This window comes from Antedon mediterranea, chromosome 4, assembly GCF_964355755.1.
Source record: "Antedon mediterranea chromosome 4, ecAntMedi1.1, whole genome shotgun sequence".
Taxonomy (NCBI): domain Eukaryota; kingdom Metazoa; phylum Echinodermata; class Crinoidea; order Comatulida; family Antedonidae; genus Antedon; species Antedon mediterranea.
This window is the reverse complement of record NC_092673.1, coordinates 11,352,015-11,372,037: the sequence shown is the minus strand read 5'-3', so window position 1 is coordinate 11,372,037 and position 20,023 is coordinate 11,352,015. Positions and strand designations below refer to the sequence as shown.

Genomic DNA, 20,023 nt, shown 5'->3' with positions numbered 1-20,023 from the left:
CCATAATCCCTCAGTGGCAGTTTTCAAATGTAGTTTAAAACATTCCAAATACAGTTTCGGTCATGGTGATAGGCCTACATCCCCACCCCAAACTCCCAGCCGCTTTCCCAGGGATAATTAAATACTTTAACATTTCCAAACACAATTCTGGTCTAAGCAAAATCCCCACTATCCCCTGAACCCCAACTCCCAACCCCACTCTCCCACAATGGACGTTTTTTCCTTGGAGGCATGGTGTGTAGTTGTACACAGTAACAGTAAACAACGTGTGTATGTTCACACAGGAATGGATGTCTGTAATGAGACAATCCAAGAGACCGATACATAGCTGGATATGGTTAAAGTAGTTTGCTAAATGTGTAATTGAATAGGTGTCATATTGGTTAATGATTGAAATATGTATATTATCTATATCTATATTTCCCCAAACACTTTCCTGAGGATAATTGAAATACTGTAAAACCTTTGTAGTATAATTTACAATTCGATAGCCTACAACCCCGAGCCCTAGCAAATATGACATCACAAACCACCACACAACCACCCCCCCACCCCTCCAACAAAAACCCCAGGAGTTGGGGTAATTTTTTTAAATGTAGTTTAAAACCTTCCGGGTACAATTGCCATCATTTTGATACCCCATACGTATGGTTACGTGCAGAAACAGACATTTGTATAACGAACAAACATCGAAAGTGGGGGTTTTGACCACATTTTGGTCCCTAACTTGGATCCTAGGTGGCGGATGATGTTGAAATATAGCTTAGAACATTCTCGGTACAATTGCGGTCATTTTGATACCCCATATGTAAGATTATGTGCAGTAACAAAAATTTGTATAACGAACAAACAAACAGACAAACTCTCTCACTTATAATATAGATTAGATCGCTGGCAATAATGCATGCATAATAAAGTGTAATAGCCCTCCGACGTACTTAACAAAAATGGAACTTCGCGGTTTTCTAGTCGCTGAAGCTACGAAGTGAACGCGAATGATTTTTACTTTATATTATATTCCCCGACGAAAAGTACTCGCGTTCCCCGACGTGGGGGCTAGGCTCCCCGACGAGGGGGCTACAGCCCCCGTAGCCCCCCCCCCCACTGGCGCCACCACTGACTTGGCGGATAACCCCTTGTTATTGTCAGGATCTTTTTTTTTTCTATGATATTAGTTATTCGCTACAAGCGGATAACTCATTGTAATTCTCTTGTTTTTTTTTCTATGTTTTTCTTATTTCTTTCTTTCACTTTTTTGGCTTATGTATCTCTAAAATGTGATAACATAACATTTCATAACTTTGCCAACATATTATGAACATTTATTTTTTGACTCTGTAATCTATGGTCATAATTTATACCAGTGCAATACTCAAGTGACATGCAATGTCCATATCGTTGTCGGCATCACAAAGTGACACTAACCTAAAAATCTGGTATTTTTGAAAATTTTTTTTCTTCCATATTTTGATTATGTATATCAAACTATGTTTTCACAAAATCTAAACATTCAAATATCATTAATTAACTAATTACATTAATTAGACAATATAAAAAAAATATATTAGTCCAGATCCCTATGTATTTTCGTGTGCAGATCATGGGGAAAGTGTAAACATTGTGTTTTATGAATATTTGAATCATGCTGGTTGTAAAAACCCATGTTGTCAAATTTCTAAAATTCATCTTTGACCTCTGACCTCAACTTGAATTTTTTGACCCATTGAAAACAAAATCGTCATATCTTTGTAACGCTCAGATTAAATGAAATAATTTTAGTGTCAAATTATTTGGGAGACGCATATTAATATTCGTTCTAATGGAAAAGTTTGTCCAAAAATGGACTCCGTAACTAACAGTTGGACAAACTTTAAATAGGGCTCAAATTATTCTGAAGGTGTATGTTTCTATTCAGTCTAATAAGAACTTTTTCACGAAAATGACCCAAAATGTTCTTATTGACCTTTGACCTGTACAGGTAATACACATTCCTACAATCTCAAAAACTATTGGCCGTAAAAGGGTTAATGTGACATTAAAATGACACATTCAAAAGCAAATTTGAAGAGAGAGGGAGACAATATATTTTCAAAACTGTTACATCAACAAGCGAGCATTGATTTTGTAAGAAATATTTCTTGTTATGTATAAATCTATTTAAACATTATAATTAATCAAGTGATATCATATGCACACAAAAAAACAAAGCAGCACAGTTTAGCAATGACATCCGGAAGATCATTGATATAAAATAATGAAAAGAAGGTCTCAAAATAGATCCCTGAAGTTCATAACTCAGGAATGTTCGATTAGTAGTAATTTGCATCTATAACAAATTTTTCAAGTGACTCTTATTTTCTCATTTCCAGACAAGATATTTGAAAATTTTCAGACAATACTATCTGCTTAATAAATTTCAAATATTATTACTGGTATAGCAATGTCCATGTGTTATACCTACAAGGCCGCCTTCTCCAATGGGGGTGTACGTTTGTTTGACAACTGTAGGTGTATTATTGTCATAACAGTTCAACATTGACAGATAAGAGGGAATCCACAACCCAAGAAGGGTAGTTACTTGATGGGAACATCTTGCTCATAAATTGTTGAATAAATTCTGGAAAGGTGTCTTCTAAAATATTTCTCTGTATTGATTTCATCAAACGCATCTAAAAAAATAAAATTAATAATTTCAATAAAAGATGTCCCCCAAAAAATGAAAACTGAAGAATAATAAAAAAGACTTTGAATAGTATAATAGCAGTTTTAATAAAGTTATCACTTCTGTAGAAAAATAAAATCATGTGAAGTACTGAAGAACTGACCTGATATGCAATATTATGAACAGTAATAAGATGACATGCTACAGTTTCTTTGTTATTTATAGAGTAAAGGTAGGCTCTTGTGTGACGTTTACATGTTGAACATGAACATGTTTCATCGATTGGTCTCAAATCATTTGAAAATGTCTTGCTGCGAAGATTTAAACTTCCAGTATCAATTAAGGCAGATCCAAATCTCTGCCAATAAAAATAAAATATAGACATTTTGTGGATGATGTATATAAATGAACAGGCACAAAATAAAATTCTGAACTGGCCAGTGATATAGTGAACCTTTCATACCCTATAATTATGTAGGAAGATCGTAGGTCATTGTTTTGAAAGTTGCCTACTAATTATTGTTTGTAGGATTCATTGGTCATACGGTGGATTATAAGGTTAATTAACACAATTGTCATAACTTTTAGAAGCTTGGAAAATGTTGCAAATTCCACATAAACATTGTACTGTTCGCTAAGTAAAATCCTACCAGGCTAGTTCTCAATTGTCTGATGGGCAACAGAGATAAAATTGACGCACCCTCATCTTTCAGTAACTTATTATTATCTCAAAAGGCTCGGATTTACGGAATAAATAATAAATCGCTCAGTGATACTAAAATAATTTGAAACGATAAACATACGGAAATCTGTAAGAATGAGAAAAAGCTCCTAACTTGATATGGTATGGCATCATAGTAGTAGTTTTAAATTGTATGCATTGAGATCAAATTGATACGCCCTCATCTTTCAGTATAGTAATTCATGAAACAGATACATTTATATATATAAACATTTACAGACATTAGAAATTTTTTTTTCAAAATCTGGAAACTAGACCCCCAAGACCAGAGACCAAAAACCCAATACAAAAAGGGAGACCCCACTATACGAAAAGGGAGACCCTACACTATAAAAAAGGAGACCCAACTATACGAAAAGGGAGACTAAATATACGAAAAGGGAGACCCCACTATACGAAAAGGGAGACCCTACACTATAAAAAAGGAGACTTAAATATATGAAAAGGAAGACCCAACTATACGAAAAGGGAGACCCTACAAATAAAAAAGGAGACCCAACTATACGAAAAGGGAGACTAAATATACGAAAAGGGAGACCCAACTATATGAAAAAGGAGACTAAATATACAAAAAGGGAGACCCAACTATATGAAAAAGGAGACTAAATATACGAAAAGGGAGACCCAACTATATGAAAAAGGAGACTAAATATACGAAAAGGGAGACCCAACTATATGAAAAAGGAGACTAAATATACGAAAAGGAGACCCAACTATATGAAAAAGGAGACTAAATATACGAAAAGGGAGACCTAACTATATGAAAAAGGAGACTAAATATACGAAAAGGGAGACCCAACTATATGAAAAAGGAGACTAAATATACGAAAAGGGAGACCCAACTATATGAAAAAGGAGACTAAATATACGAAAAGGGAGACCCAACTATATGAAAAAGGAGACCTAAAACTATGAAAAGGGAGACCCAACTATACGGTATCAGTGTAGCTCTACACGGTGAATATGTGATACTGTTAACATACTTCACCCCCACTTTGTGCCACCCTTTGCATTATATGCCGATGTGCTCGCAATCCACTGGAAAAACATGCTTTTCAATTAAAAACAAAGATCAGACAAACAACTTATACAAAATATATAAGTCTCCAGAACCATCCCAACATGGTTGGAACTGAGCTAAGAAAATTGTGAAAAATAAAGTAGAGCTGTTACTAGGTCCACGGAAAATGCACTTATTATACTTCGAAATATGAAAGAAAATTTATAAGACCTCTATGGCAGGTCTTCATAAATTGCATTTGTACTTTGAAAATGTCAGGCCCAGAGGCCTGAAAAAGTGGACATTTTTGCAACAGGTGTGTATGCATACTGTATATAATATACCGCATGACCACACACACTGCATTTGAGTGTTTGATGGCGCGCCACACACAAACAAAGTGAACAACATAAACTTCATCCATCAGCAACCTACCAACAATAGCTGGTCTGTCTAGGCATAGTTCCGTAGGCTAGTCAATACTCATTATTTATTACAATTATTGTTATTATAGGTCAAAAAGAACAAAATGAAAGGAAAAGAAAGGCAGCTACTAAAAAATGTAAGTCTTTGGATTAGTGGATGATTAAGACTAACCGAGCTGAAATGGTGAATCGAATGAGTCACAAAAAGAAACACAGGCAGTGGAAGATGAGGAGCATGGCACTATGGCTAATAGTAGTACTAGCCCAGCTAGCATAGATCGTAGAGTAGAATGACAACAAGAGTACTGTATTCATAAATAATATTGGTGTAATAATAAATGATAATGTTACTATTGAAGAATTGAGCATTGCAATTGATGACCTCTATTCACTTTATTGTGAAATAACATGGCAAAGATATACGCAACAAAGCACGATACACTACATGTTATGCTCAAAATCCTTAATAAATTATGTAAATAAACTAATTATTGATGAGCATAGACAATTTAGTTTTGGGAGTGACCATTGTGTGTTATAACACTAAATAATCTTAACATAGTAATCAAGTAATCAAAAGTAATCACAATAAACCAATTTGGGACCAAGAACCAAGATTATTCCTTGTATCAAAAAAAAGTTGAAGAATAATTTAACGACTGGAATGTTAGTAATGAAACGAATATCAATACTACATGGGATTTGTGGAAGAAAAAAATTATCGAGGCAGCCACTGAAGGTATCGGAATTAGACATGTAAATAGTAAAAACAAACCATGGTTTGACAAAGAGATAGACGATGCCATCAAAAAAAGGAAAATTGCGTCGCGAGAACACAGAACATGGGTTAAAAATAATAAAATTACTACAGTATTAGGAACTGCACTGATAATAACAACACAAATAATACTTTGAATTATGATAATGGTGTTACATTATGGGAGCATTATACAGAGACACAGAAACATGTTAAGCAACTTGTTGCTCACAAAATCATAGAAAAACATGTTAACAAATCTATTGAAATTGCAAACAAAGGTGGTAAATTTACAGTAATTCAATGTAATCAAGAAACTTTGGTGAAAACATTGTCGAAAAAGAGAAATGAATGAGGTTTTAAAAGATTACTGGAACAATCTTGCAAAGCCAATATGAATCTTAATGATTGCTGTACTTACCTTTACAATTGTTTTGTTAATAATATTAGAAATCAAACAAAAACAAATTGTAAATATGATAAAGATGTTGACAAAAATTGTTTGTATGATGTTAAGATAGATTATGATATTCTAAACAAGGCTATCCTAATGGCAAAGAATAATAAGCCACCAGATCTAGATAATATAACAAATGAATTAATTAAGAATGGTGGCGACAAATTAATCAGATTTATATTAGACCTATTTTTACAAATAAAACTAGAACAAATGCCAAGTGAGTTGAACATTAGTGTAATTTTTTCTATTTACAAAAAAGGGGATCGCAATGATTTCAATAATTATCGAGGGATATCATTAACTTCTTGTATATCCAACATTTTTAATAGGATAGTTGCCAAAAAGATCTTTCTCTATCTTGAAGACAATGCTATTCTTTCGGAAGTCCAGGGAGGCTTTCGACCTTCGTATAGATGCAAAGATCATATCTTTGTTCTAAAGAGTATAGCAACTTGTTGCTTACAACAGGGTAAGCATACATACATGGCCTTCTTAAGACTTCCGAAAACCATTTTATAGTGTATGGAGAGCTGATGACATTGTATTATTAGCTAACAATGAACTGGAAATGAAAAGAATGGTAGACCTTGCAGGAAATTTGCTAAGGTATGGAAATTATGTTTTAACTTTGAAAAGTCAAATATACTGATAACTGGTAAACATGTTGATAAATGGAAATTAGGTAATAGCTTTATATCTGAAACTGAATCATATATATATATATATATATAATATCTCGGTGTACATATTTCTCGTAAATTAAATGACCACATACAAATTGAGAATGTTGTAAAAAAAAGATTATTAGCGTACGTTAAATCAATTATTTTTATTTTATTTTTTTAATTTTTATTTTATTCAGTCAAAACCAACAGCGATAAATACTGCCACTAACAGGTTTGAAACAAAAAACAATACAACATAAAAAACGGTTAACAATAAAATATAGATAAAAAAAAATATATATATATATAACATAGATCAGCATGCCATAAACAATTTCAATTTAAAATTTATATTAATCAAACAGGTTATGCAGGCTGTTCAAGAAGTGAACACATAATCGTCCTCTTAAAATAAGTCTATCATTAAAAATATCAATATGATTGCTATTTAGATTATTAAATGTATATGGTAGTCTATGAAAAATTCCCCTCTTAGTACAGTCGACATGGCTAAAAGGAATATGCAATAAATGTCTATTTCGTGTACGACCAGGGACATTTAAACTAAATAGTGAAATTACTGAACAGTCATATTTAGAATTTAAAATATTATATAAAAAAACCATATCAGATATCGTTCGACGATTGCTGACAGAATCAATGGAAAAGGCAAAATTAACACAGTTATAAGACAGGAATCGTACAAACTTCCGTTGAACAGTGTCGATTCGACGGGCCTGACATGGAGAAATTGAATTGAAAATTACGGAACAATATTCAAGGTGAGGACGTATAATAGATTTGTATAAAGATAAAAGTGCCCTGCCGTCGTTCATAAACCTACAATTTCTCCATATCAAGCCCATCATTCTATTAGCTTTTGACAACACATGATTAATATGTGAACAAAAATTTAATTTACTATCGATAAAAATACCTAAATCTTTCTGTACATAAACCATCTCAAGATCATGTCTATTCAAATTATAATTGAAGAGCACAGGCCTTTTTTTAAGTGTTATAGATAAATATTTGCATTTATTAGCATTAAGTTTTAGCCCCCACATCTCCGTCCATTCCACGAGACCCTCCAGATCCTCCTGAAGTGAAAAAGCATCCTGTGGAGTGGTAATCACTTTAAACAATTTCAGATCGTCAGCAAATAAAAGAGACTCGGAATGATTAAATTTTAAAGGAAGATCGTTGATAAATAAATTAAACAAAAGCGGGCCCAGGATCGAGCCCTGCGGAACGCCCGATAACACAGGGAGCCAATCAGATGTCTCTCCCCCAATGACAACACGCTGTTGTCTATTAGTTAAATAGCTTTTAAACCAACTTAAAAGTGAACCGGATAATCCAAATTTTGAAAGTTTAAAAATAAGCAAATCATGGGAAACGGAATCAAAAGCCTTACAGAAATCAATGTAAATCACATCGCACTGCTTCTTGCTGTTAATTGCATCGTATGATGTAGCAAGAAGCAGTGCAAGGTTGGTTTGACATGATCTGCCCGAGACAAATCCATGCTGCCTAGGACTTAAAGCATTAGCAACATGTGATGACAAACCATCATCCACAATGCGCTCAAAAATCTTAGACATAGTAGGCAATAACGAAATAGGACGATAGTTTTTTGGGACCACTCTTGTGAATTGGGACAATATTAGCGTGTTTCCAAGATGAAGGAAAAACACCAGAATTAATAGATAGCTAAAACAATTTGCAAAGCGGATGAGAGTGAGGAGGAGGCACCCTTTAAGACAACGTTACTAATCTGATCAATGCCAGTAGCTTTATTGATATCAATGTTACTAAGTGTCTTTTCCACAGAATGCTGATTCACAGACAGAGAACTCAAGTTATCCACCGCATAGTCAGGAAGACCTAGATAGTCCCGGGGAACGTCCGGAGAAGGCTCACTGAAAAAAGAATGAAAATAAGAATTAAATGTGGTAGCTTTATCATAATTAGACTGGAATGAAATGTTATCGTGACTCATGACAGAAGGAAGATTATTTGACTTGTATTTAGTTTTCATCCAGCTGTTAGTGACAATTTGCTTAGCCAAAGAGTACAAGTAATCTTTGTACTTTTTATTGCACATTTTTTTAAAGGACGCGCGAGCACATTTGAAATTACTTTGGGCTAACCGATTATTATGTTTTTTTCAGATATCTATAATACTTTTCTTTGAGTTGAAGCACACTTCTCAACTCATTGTCAAACATCGGAGGAAGCTTTCTGCGCTTTCTAATTTTAGAAAATCATTGACGGCAGCATTTAACAAATTATAAAACATATCCAAAGCCTCATTTAAATCACCTTCAAAATCAATTAAGACACTCCATGTACTCTAGTAGCTAGATCAACTTTCGTATGCACTTTGAGGTCCAGAGAATTTGACTTCAGAAATTGGTTTAGGGTGGTCAAACAATCATTTTTGGCTTGGTTACACATTTTGAAAATGTGGCGAAAGGTCAAAAGGTCAGGGTGAAAGGTCATAAGACCAAACACCAATATCTCCTTAAATCTCAACAACCACTGGTCACAGCGAAGTAATTTTGGTCTCAAATTGATCAGAAGGTATACATTTATATTCCGTCTAATGGAATATTTTAGTTAAAAATGACAGGAAAGGCCGTTTCTGACCTTTGACCCACAACCCAGGGCATGTATTTATCTCCGTAACTACTGGTCGTAGACACTTGAATTTGGTTTTAAATTGTTCAAAATATATATTTTGTTATTTGTTACACATTTTGAAAAAATGTTACAAAAGGTCAAAGGGTCAGGGTCAAGGGTTACATGAACAAATAAATAAAGGTACTTGTATCTCAGCAACCACAGGTCAGCAGCAAGTCAATTTTTGTCTCAAAATGTTCAGAAGGAATGCATTTATATTCCGTCTAATGGGGCATTTTAGTAAAATATGATCAGAAATGCCATTTCTGACCTTTGACCCACATACCAGGGCATCTTCATATCTCTGTAAGTACTGGTCGTAGAAACTTAAATTTGGTATCAAATTGTTCGAAATATACATATTTACATTCATTGTAATAGAAAATGTGGTTAAAAGATGAACAGAAAATACTATTACTAATGTTTCAAACAAAAAACATATCTCTACACAACTTATCCTTAGACAGTAATGTTATGCAATAAATTGTTTCAATTTCAAGTACTAGTTATTGGTGTCCACGAGAACATTTTGATATAAACGTCAAGCTCAACAGTTCTTTTCAGAATGCTAGAAGTAACTTGCCATGTGTATCAGATTAAACGCCCCGGGCATTTATTGTTCAAAAGGGTTTTTAGGGGGAGGGAGGCATCTTTATTTGAGGTATAATATGGTAATCTATAACTATGGTTGTTCAGTATGGTGCTCTTTAATAGATAGATAGCGTCTCCAGCTCCAAATGGTGCTTATATCTTAAAAACCCTTCGAAATACACCTTGTGCCGCCTTATATGGAGAGCTTGGTTATTCTCCAATTAACGAGATCCATAACGCTCTTCGTATGAAATACTTCCATAAAATTATAAAGATGGAAAACTATCGATGGCCAAAAATGAAATTTATTGGAATGCTACAACGTACATTGATAAAGCACGCATTTGCATTCCACCAAGCAGGTACGTCGACATCCTTTGTGTACTATTAATCTTTAGCGTTACTAACGATCACAGTTGAGTGTAAAAAGAGCAGGCCTAGTGGTGAGCTTGGTCACGTTCCACTAAGCAGGTCGGCATTGTTACTCTCGTATTGTAGAGTATTCGACGATCAATCGCAGTAAAAAAGAGTTGATAAAGCCGGTTTTCCGGTGTGCTACTATACTACGTGCCCATTTATTAAGTACAATAAAAACAAACGCTAGCCTCATTAATATTGAAATATTTGGTTTAAAAATAATTGTCGTCATTTTTAGACTTACTTAAACAAATTGTCATGACAAAAGAGTTGCAGCTTGTTATTTTTTGAGTTGAGAATAAATAACAGTAATGATCGAGCTGGACCTCTAATTTTTAAACGATTGTTTAAATCAGGCCGGTCACACACACGCAGCCGCGTCTCGGCGTGTAAGAAAATAATACCGAAAGTAATACTGAAAAAACATCGTCACGTTAACTAATTAAATTCAAAGTACAGGCAAGTTGTTAGCTTGCTTTGGTATAGCTGCATGTTCCACATGTCGTAATTTACGAGCTTTAGAGTGTGGAAAATGACAGTATAAGGTGTTTGTACATCGTTTTAAACAACTTAAAATGTGCTAAGAAGTCAAAAATTTCTGGACCTCGACCAGGGGCTCTTGGCGGCCCCTTGGCCTTCAGCCAATGTTTGCTCGCCCCCTATTTCAAAATCCTACATCCCCTCCTGATTGGAGAACATTGCCCATGGTATGAACGGCGAATCATGTGGAGTAGAGTTTTGAGAAGCCAGATGGGACCCAAAGAGTCACAGAGATGCGCCATCTTTATTGGTAAGTATCACATCTTTCGACTTCATCCTTCCAATCCTTACAATCTATCATTTTCTATCACATCTTGCTGGAATAACAATCAAACTACAAGGGCGTTTAGTTGATATTATTAAGGCATACAGTGAGGTTTCTGAAGCGAAATCTGTATACAGACAATTTCGGAATTGCGCATTGTATTTTCAGTATTTGAAAGCTCATGTATGTATATGTTACGCATACATTTATAAAAAATGCAAGTAAAAGAATAAAATATAAAATTACACAAAGTTGTGCTGTTTCAAAATGCGCATCGAAATCTTTGCGCTATTTTAAATCGCGCATAACATTTAATTTTGCCTAAGGATTATATCAATATCCATTCCTATCCATGTCTATATATTATTTTCTTGTAATATACTGATTTTTCTTTAAGAAAATGATTTGTACATTTTATTTTGCACAATAACGTCAAAACTGGTCGTTTTTGTGATGTTTGCACATTAGTGGATAATGAATTTTTACAGATTTCCACATTTGAGGAAGCCATCTTTGCACAAATATGGTTGTTTGCACATTTGAGGGCAACATGTTTGCACAAATGTGAATTTTTGCATATTTCATAGCTCAACATGGCCCCAACCTTATTTTAAAAAGTATAGTGAGTGAGTGGCCGAGCGGTTAAGACAGTGGAACCGTAATTACGTAGCCATAACATCGGCAGGGGTTCGAGGCTCACTCACTCCATGGTTCTGGTGGTAGAACGAGTCTTCGGTCCAGTGTACACATCTAGCTCGTGTGCACTTTAAAGAACCTAGTACATCTTTCGAGACGTGTAGGGGGTTACCCCAGTGTATTAGTACATCACAGTCACTGATCACCAACTGGGCCCTCTGGGAGACCAGTCTTTGACTGAAGAGGTTACCCAGTATAAATATATATTTCAATCAATTTTAATAATGTTAGTATGACAAATCCACTGAGAAAACCTTGACCTGCTTGGTATGGACCAGTCTAAATATACATATTAATATTATAATATTACTGTATACTGTAATGCATAAGGACAATTTCTCATGTTATTATTTACTTATACTCACAGCTGTTCTTGTTGGAAAGACACAGTCATACATATCTACTCCAAGGGCACAGCATACTACTAGGTCTACTGCATATCTAAGATGCAAAAATATTTAACATTTGCATATTACTGTATATAATTATTATATTATTGTAATGTAATTATACAGAACATAAAATATTCAACCAACTTATGAAGTTGTTTCAACGTTGATAAATTAAATGTTAAAACAACATTAATATTTCCAATGTTCAATCAACGTTGAAATTTATGCAAACTTTCATATTCAACTAAATTATTATGTTAATTGAATTGAATCAATGTTGATAATTTCAACATTAAAAATTATGCTGATGCAAACTTTCATATTTCAACGTTACTTATTTTACGTTGTTTCAACATTGACAATTTTTACGTTCAATCAACGTTTTTTTTATGTAAACTTTAATTTTTAACACTTTCGCAACGAAAGAATCGACTTTAAAATACATCAATGTAAATGATAATCATTTGTATAATTTTATGATTGGATTCAGTTTTCCGTCTGTTGCTGATAGATCAATCAATATTAATCAATAAAAGATTTTCAATGTCAGTGATAACTTTATAATAAATATTAAAGATCAAATGACTAATCTGTCAGTGTGAGGTGTTTGCCTAATGATTAAAATCAAAATGATACTGGATATTATCAAATAGTCTTCTTGTCACCAACTAGTCATCCATTCATAGAATTACTATAGTAGTGTGTACCTATATCTCTCTAATAGAACAGTGTATATTTACCCAACTCCCATCAAGTATCTTGGTTTGTTTTTAGGAAGGATATTTGTTGACACATTAACCATCTTCCAAAACTCATCTTTACTTTCTCCTCCACTCAATCCACCAATAGCAAAACCTGGTGTTCCACGCTTGATCATCTCTAAAAAATAACAAAACTAGGAAATAATTAGTTTTCACCTATGTATTGATACTATTCCCTTATAGTCAGGTCGCTTAGCACTTTTTTGTACACTATGTGACAAAAGCACCAAACTTGGCAGAAACCTTCTTTAACAATTCTAGAAGGGGTGCCCAAAAATTCGAACAATTTAATGGCATCATTTTGACCACGGCCATTTTAAATATATTATGTAGCTATGTAAAAATATAAAAAAAACTCTAAATTACATAAACTAGATTGTACGCTCGCGTACCATCTAGGTCGTGTCCACAGATGGTTCTCGAATACACAGTAATTTCAGCGTAAAAAATGTACCGTGTACCGCAGGACTATAGTACATTGTCGTTTACAGAAACGAATAAATAGACACGATGATTTATGCCTTGTCTTAAAAATGAGTCTAATTTTTTTATTTAAACTCATTTAAACAAACCCAATTTGTGTTTTGTATATAACATTAGAGTTGAGGGATGGGGAAGAGGATGGGAAGAACAATTTTTAAATATATTCTCTATCCACTCAGTAACGAAATATTGTTTTAAATGTTTTACAGGCCTATCAATAATATACCACTAAACACAGTAACACATTTACGATTTATACTACTTTTTTTAAAACTGTCCCTGTTATAGTCGATTGAAATAGTAAAGTACATGTAACGATACACCACTACGACGTTTATATTTTTTATAATTATTAATACAAACGTTAAGAAGCAACTGTCAGTAACCTACCCACAGTCACAGTAATACAAAAATGGTTAATACGTACAGTATTTACAATATTGTCAAAGTATTGCAATACTATATATAAGTTTTATTCTCCAAGGGCCCATAAATTTACCTACTTGTGTTAAACCAACTAAATTTACCTACAAACTGGGAGTCAGAGAGATTGGAATGTTCCATTTATCGCAAATCAATACATTTGTATAAACGTATACTAAATCTAGTATCAAAATAGTATATTTTTTAAAGAAAATCGGCCTGTCTTCAACATTATGATACTGTACTCGAGCTGTTCAACCGGTTTTCAGCCATTAAAAACAATTATCATAGGAGTAGATAGGAAAATGTGAAGCATCCTCGTATTATTGTGTGCAGGTATTTTTCAAGACGGACATCCATTAGACAGTGTATACCACGATCGCAAAACACCCCTATTTGGGGCAAATCGTTGAACCTAAATTCGTTTTAATCGTCAATAACTAATTATCTAACTAAATTTAATTAGTAAACAGGGTTACATAAGGTGGTTAAAATCAGTACCGAGATTCTAACCAACTGTATATACCATCAAGTTTGGTATCAAATTATAGCTTATGACAATCATGTACAACACCACTAAAATGAGAAAAATATAATTTCACAATATAATGACAAACTTATTTAATACCAGAGTATTTATTGTTGTGGCTTAAATGATGCTATTAAATTGTTCAAAATATATTTCACATATGCTTTTGTCGTTATACATGTCATAAGCTTTAATTTGAAACCAAACTTGACATGTTTATTGTAACTGCGGCCTCATTTGGCAACTTCTTTGAGTTGAGATAATACGTAAGAAAGAACACGGAAGGCTTGTAAATGGCCTAACCTATCCATTTTAAAATTTAAATAAAACACTATACTATAGAGAGCACCCTGCACATGTTTGTTAAAAGAACCAAAGATTGATTGCAAACTTTAAAAAAGCTAGCTACAATGACAATACCATAAATTTAGTTTGGTTTGTGCATGTTTTTACGATATAAAAAAACACATGACTCTTATTTATAACATTTTAAAATTTGTTGTCAGTCGCCTCATTTTTCTGGGAATTTAACTTGCTGTCGTCCACACCAGATTTTAGTAGCTTTTAAAATGTAAAATATATGCGGTCCAGAACGGATTTGATATTATTACTTCAAGAACAGGTTCGTAAATTACAGTTTGTATCAAAATATGCAATAATAAAAAGAAAACGATAGAATTTTGGTACAGAAAATGAGTGTAACAAAAAGCAGAAATATCTTTTTGGCAGTCAAAGTGTTAATTGACATGTTAAATTTAATTGTTTTATACTGTATTTTTAATATTGTTTGTTTCTTCTTACACAGTAAGTTATACATAGGGCCTTTGTTTGGGCATGTTTTTACCACTGATTTTAATAGAGGGTGCATTTTTCCAAACCTTCTCATTTACAAACTTTTTCATTTACAAACAGAAAAGAAGATATATATTATACAAATATCTGGGGCGGTCACAGGAATATTTTAAGGGGGTTGCCCAAGAGTACAGGGCTGTAGAAACCGATTATTTGCGACACAGGCCTGGACTACAACATTAATGGTTAATATATATGATGAAATGGGTTCTTAATTTTAATTTAGTGACAGAAAAAACATTTAGTATGAAATTAAGTGTGTTGTCGGGCAACTGGGACAACACCCCTGCATCCGCCACTGAATATGAAAGTTTTTGTGTTGAATAGGGAGAATATTTTCTCAGTCAAATATGACCAATAATATATGATGTTGAGTACAATGGTACAAATAATTTCAAGATAAAACAAATTTCGGAATAAAATTACTTGTTCCATTTTACGAATATAGAACTTATACAAAAAAATTTCAATATAAACATAAAGTCAACCTTCTCATTTACGAACCCCTTGGTCTGAGAGGAGTTCGTAAATGAGAAGGCCGACTGTATGTTTATATCAAAGATATTATAGCCGAAGGCTATATGGCAATCTTTTAATGTTATCGCAGTTCAAAAGTGATTCTCCATGGAGAGGGAACCAACAAGATGAAGTCATCATTAATTGCATATTAAATTTAAAAAAAATAATTTCGACAATCAAACAAATTATGACATTTTCTTAAGCCAAAATAACAAACTTAACATTAACTTTCTTCCTTCAAAAGTTCATATATTAAAGTTAAAAGTATATAGTTTGACAGTGCATCATTTGTTTACATTTTAAAGATGTCATCATAGTAAAAAATTATAATTCATTGCGGTATGTAATAATCTATTTGCACCAAAGTGGTTACTGCATAGTAAATACACGGAGGAATTTTTCTACAACTTTTAGTCAGTTGTGTATGGCTCGATGGTCTGTGCTCGTGTCTATGGCATTCAAGGTACCGAGATCGAGTCTCACCTTGGGAAATGAAATAAGATTTTTTTTTATTATCTGTATTGTTTGTTCAAATTTATTTCTTAGTGTATAGATTATACACATGATTTATAATGAAATCTAGATAAAAATTAACTTATGTCTTTATTATTATGTAACAACAAATGTGGTTTATGACATTATAAGCATATGGATCTTTGATCGGATTGTGATACCGGCTATGGTGTTCGCGTTAGCAAGGTCCTATCATATATTATAAATAACTAAAGATTCTGAGAAAATCAATCAATCAATATATCTTTTAAAAATCAATTATCTTTATTTAAATCAATGCATATAACCTATAGTGACGAATTAAATCTAGTTATATTTAATTATATAAAAACTTCACTGTGCTTTGAGTTGACAAGAATATGTGTTGTAATTTATGTGGTCTTAATGTATTATATTAGATTATAATTTTTTATATTAAATAATGTTTTTGAACAAATTTACCGCCGCCATCTTGTTGGTTCCCCTCCTGTTGGAATCACTTTTCAGTCTGGAGTGCGCCCTCTAGCCTTCGGCTTAATATCTTGATGGTTTATATTAACACTTTTTTTTGGCTCAAATGTCACAAAATGGAAATTCTGGTCATGTTTCAACAAAATGTTCAAAAAGGGTAAATATAAACATATGTGTGTACATTTTGAACATGTTGACCCATCAAGACTCTGTGATTTGCAGTTACATAGATATATATACACTGCATTGCACTGATGAAAGGCTAGTGTTGCCCGAAAGCTCTGCTAACTTTTCTGGCTGTTTTACTTTATCGTTTTGATTTAGCTTTTCGCTTTTTTTTTTGTATCTCCATTGAGATCCAGCCACTGATACCCACAGCATTGTCATTTTTTCAGTAATTTGCCTTTGGATTTATATATAAACATCATGCCATTTATGTTAAAGGTCACAAAATGGATTTTTTTTTTTTCAACAAAATGTTCAAAAAGGGTAAACATAAACGTATGTGTGTACATTTTGACACTAATATCAAGACTCTGTGATTTGCAATTACGTAGATATAAACGTCATGCCATTTATGTCAAAGGTCACAAAATGGAATTTCCGGTCATGTTTCAACAAAATGTTAAAAAAGTATCAATATAAACAATTTGACACCAAATACAGCTCTCTACGAAGTGGTTACAGATTTTCAAAACTTGTCGGCCATTTTTTTTAACATCAAATTTTGAACCTTTGCAGTATTCCGATTTGAGTAAACTTTTGATTTATGTTTTTTGAGACCATCTTTTTTATAATACATTAAAAACCCTTTCTTGCAATTTTGTTGTTGTTAGGCCAAATATTTTCATATTTTGACTAATTAAGAATATTACAAAATATACCTCTTGCACATTGCTTTCTCATTTTAATATCTAGACCACCTTGTACTATTGCAAACAAAGCTTGCTCTGATGGTCTCTTGTGAGCTGCGATACATCGGTCCAACCATCGTATAGACCTGAAAAGAAGATACTGTATATTATACAAATATCTGGGGCGGTCACAGGAATATTTTAAGGGGGTTGCCCAAGAGTACAGGGCTGTAGAAACCGATTATTTGCGCCACAGGCCTGGACTATAACATTAATGGTTAATATATATGATGAAATGGGATCTAAATTTTAATTTAGTGGCAGAAAAAACATTTAGTATGAAATTAAGGGTGTTGTCGGGCAACTGGGACAACACCCCTGCATCCGCCCCTGAATATGAAAGTTTTTGTGTTGAATGGGGCGAATATTTTCTCAGTCAAATATGATCAATAATATATGTTTTTGAGTACAATGGTACAAATAATTTCATGATAAAACAAATTTCATTCTTAACTGAATAAAATTACTTCCATTTTACGAATATAGAACTTATACAAATATTTTTGTCTGCACCTTTTGTGAACTTACATATATACTGAAATCAATGACTAGTACTGTTCTGCCTTACCACACTTAGAGTCAAATTTAAACAATACCATGAAAGACCCAGTGCATATCAAACAAAAGGTTCTGTTTTTTTTAATCTTTTCTGTGAGACTTTTTCTCATTCTCACAGATTTCCGTTTCAAAAAAAATTAATTTTTAATATATTACAAGGTGGTTTAGCTATTTCTGTGCCTGATTTATATATAAAAGACATGTTCGCCCGTGAGCTCAGCAGACTAGTTAAAAACCAATGGAACTTGAAACGTGTCCCACAACATTTGACTTTTGACAAACCTATGCATAGCTTCCTCTACCCGTGGGCCAGTAGTCAAAACATGAACTACATCATCTAGCTGCATCATAATATCTGCTCCTATACTATTCTGAATTTCCATTGATTTTTCTGGTGTAAGAAGCAATTCTTCATTTGTGTAAGGTGATCGAAACTTGACTCCTTCCTCTGTAATCACAGCAAGATCTAATAAGGACACCATTTGAAAGCCACCACTGTCCTGCAATGTCAAATCATAAAGTTAAAAACAATAAATTTATGAAACTGCAATCTGTGTCTGCTATATCGTGACTACTGTATGCAATACTATACAATTAGTTAAAAGTGTTAATTTTACTGTTTAATTAATTAATCATTTTCCTTTAAAGGCCAGGTGCGGGCTTAACATTTTTATTGATCATACATTCAAATAATTACCGATCTATAGCTTCCCCTATGTTTCATAATTTTTGGGATTTTATTTGTGTTACACAAGCTTGTTGAAAATAAGCTGTTTCTTATCAGTTCAAAGGCATTTCAAAAAGCAGATGACTAAATATAGGTAATATGTATAACTTGAATTTTAGTTTTTTGCTGTTTTTATTCAATTTCAGATTTTTATTTTCATGCTATAGCATTATCCCCCGTATATCCACCATCTTTTTTCACCTTCTAGGGAGTCACCAGACATGTCATTACATTAGGTTAAACTACATAATTACTGAAAAAAAAAAAGTCTTAAAAAGGTTTTTATGGCAGAACTTTGCCAAATTTTTTATTTGACCATTTTATGGGAAATTCATGTTTTTTCATCTTGATTTCTATTACAAATATTTGATTTATGTACAATTAACCAGATATCATATTTAAAATTCATGCCTGTACCGAGCTTTAAAAAAGTGTGTTCTATTCAATATAATACACAAAGTTTGAGAAAAACAATCTAAAATGTAAAAAATTGATTTCAAAAAGATTAAGACAGAAAGTAGAGTATAAATAGATAGATTATAAACTCACAGTTAAAAGTGCCCATTTCCAGTTCATAAAATTATGAAGACCATTTGCTTTATCCAGTAGTTTTGGACCCTGAAGAAACAAATGTTACAAATTAAAACACACTTGTAAGTGTATCTTTGCTATTTGATTTTGTATGACATTCCTTGCATTAATTCCCCTCATACAAGTCGTAAACATAGCCTCAAAAACTATTATTATCCTTACTAGACGCTTGCTTACACTCTCGTGCTCATGGATGGTTCTTATATATAGGCACTCCACACACAATACAGACATGATAGAATGTATGTAGTTGAATAATTATAATTTCACCGGGAGGGTTATAGAAAGTTACAAATGGGCAATTCCACGATTTTTTTTTGATTTTTTTAAATTTTCAAATTTTAGCAATCTTAACATGTTTGATATCAAACTAAAGCTAATGGGATATATTTTCAGGATAATTAAG

The 20,023-nt window shown here is 33.0% G+C and overlaps 1 protein-coding gene across 1 annotated transcript in view; it reads right to left on the bottom strand.

Moving 5' to 3' along the window:
• Positions 1 to 1,138: 1,138 nt before the first annotated feature.
• The window catches only part of LOC140046648 (queuine tRNA-ribosyltransferase catalytic subunit 1-like), a 44,099-nt gene continuing 25,214 nt past the window's right edge, over positions 1,139 to 20,023 (bottom strand). Inside the window, exons 2-8 of the mRNA XM_072091351.1 lie at positions 19,576 to 19,644; positions 18,582 to 18,799; positions 17,712 to 17,827; positions 13,038 to 13,176; positions 12,271 to 12,346; positions 2,826 to 3,020; positions 1,139 to 2,669 (exon numbers count right to left, since the gene is read on the bottom strand). Of these exons, the coding sequence (XP_071947452.1) occupies positions 2,520 to 2,669; positions 2,826 to 3,020; positions 12,271 to 12,346; positions 13,038 to 13,176; positions 17,712 to 17,827; positions 18,582 to 18,799; positions 19,576 to 19,644 (963 nt within the window). The 3' untranslated portion in view covers positions 1,139 to 2,519. The remainder of the gene's footprint in view (positions 2,670 to 2,825; positions 3,021 to 12,270; positions 12,347 to 13,037; positions 13,177 to 17,711; positions 17,828 to 18,581; positions 18,800 to 19,575; positions 19,645 to 20,023) is intronic.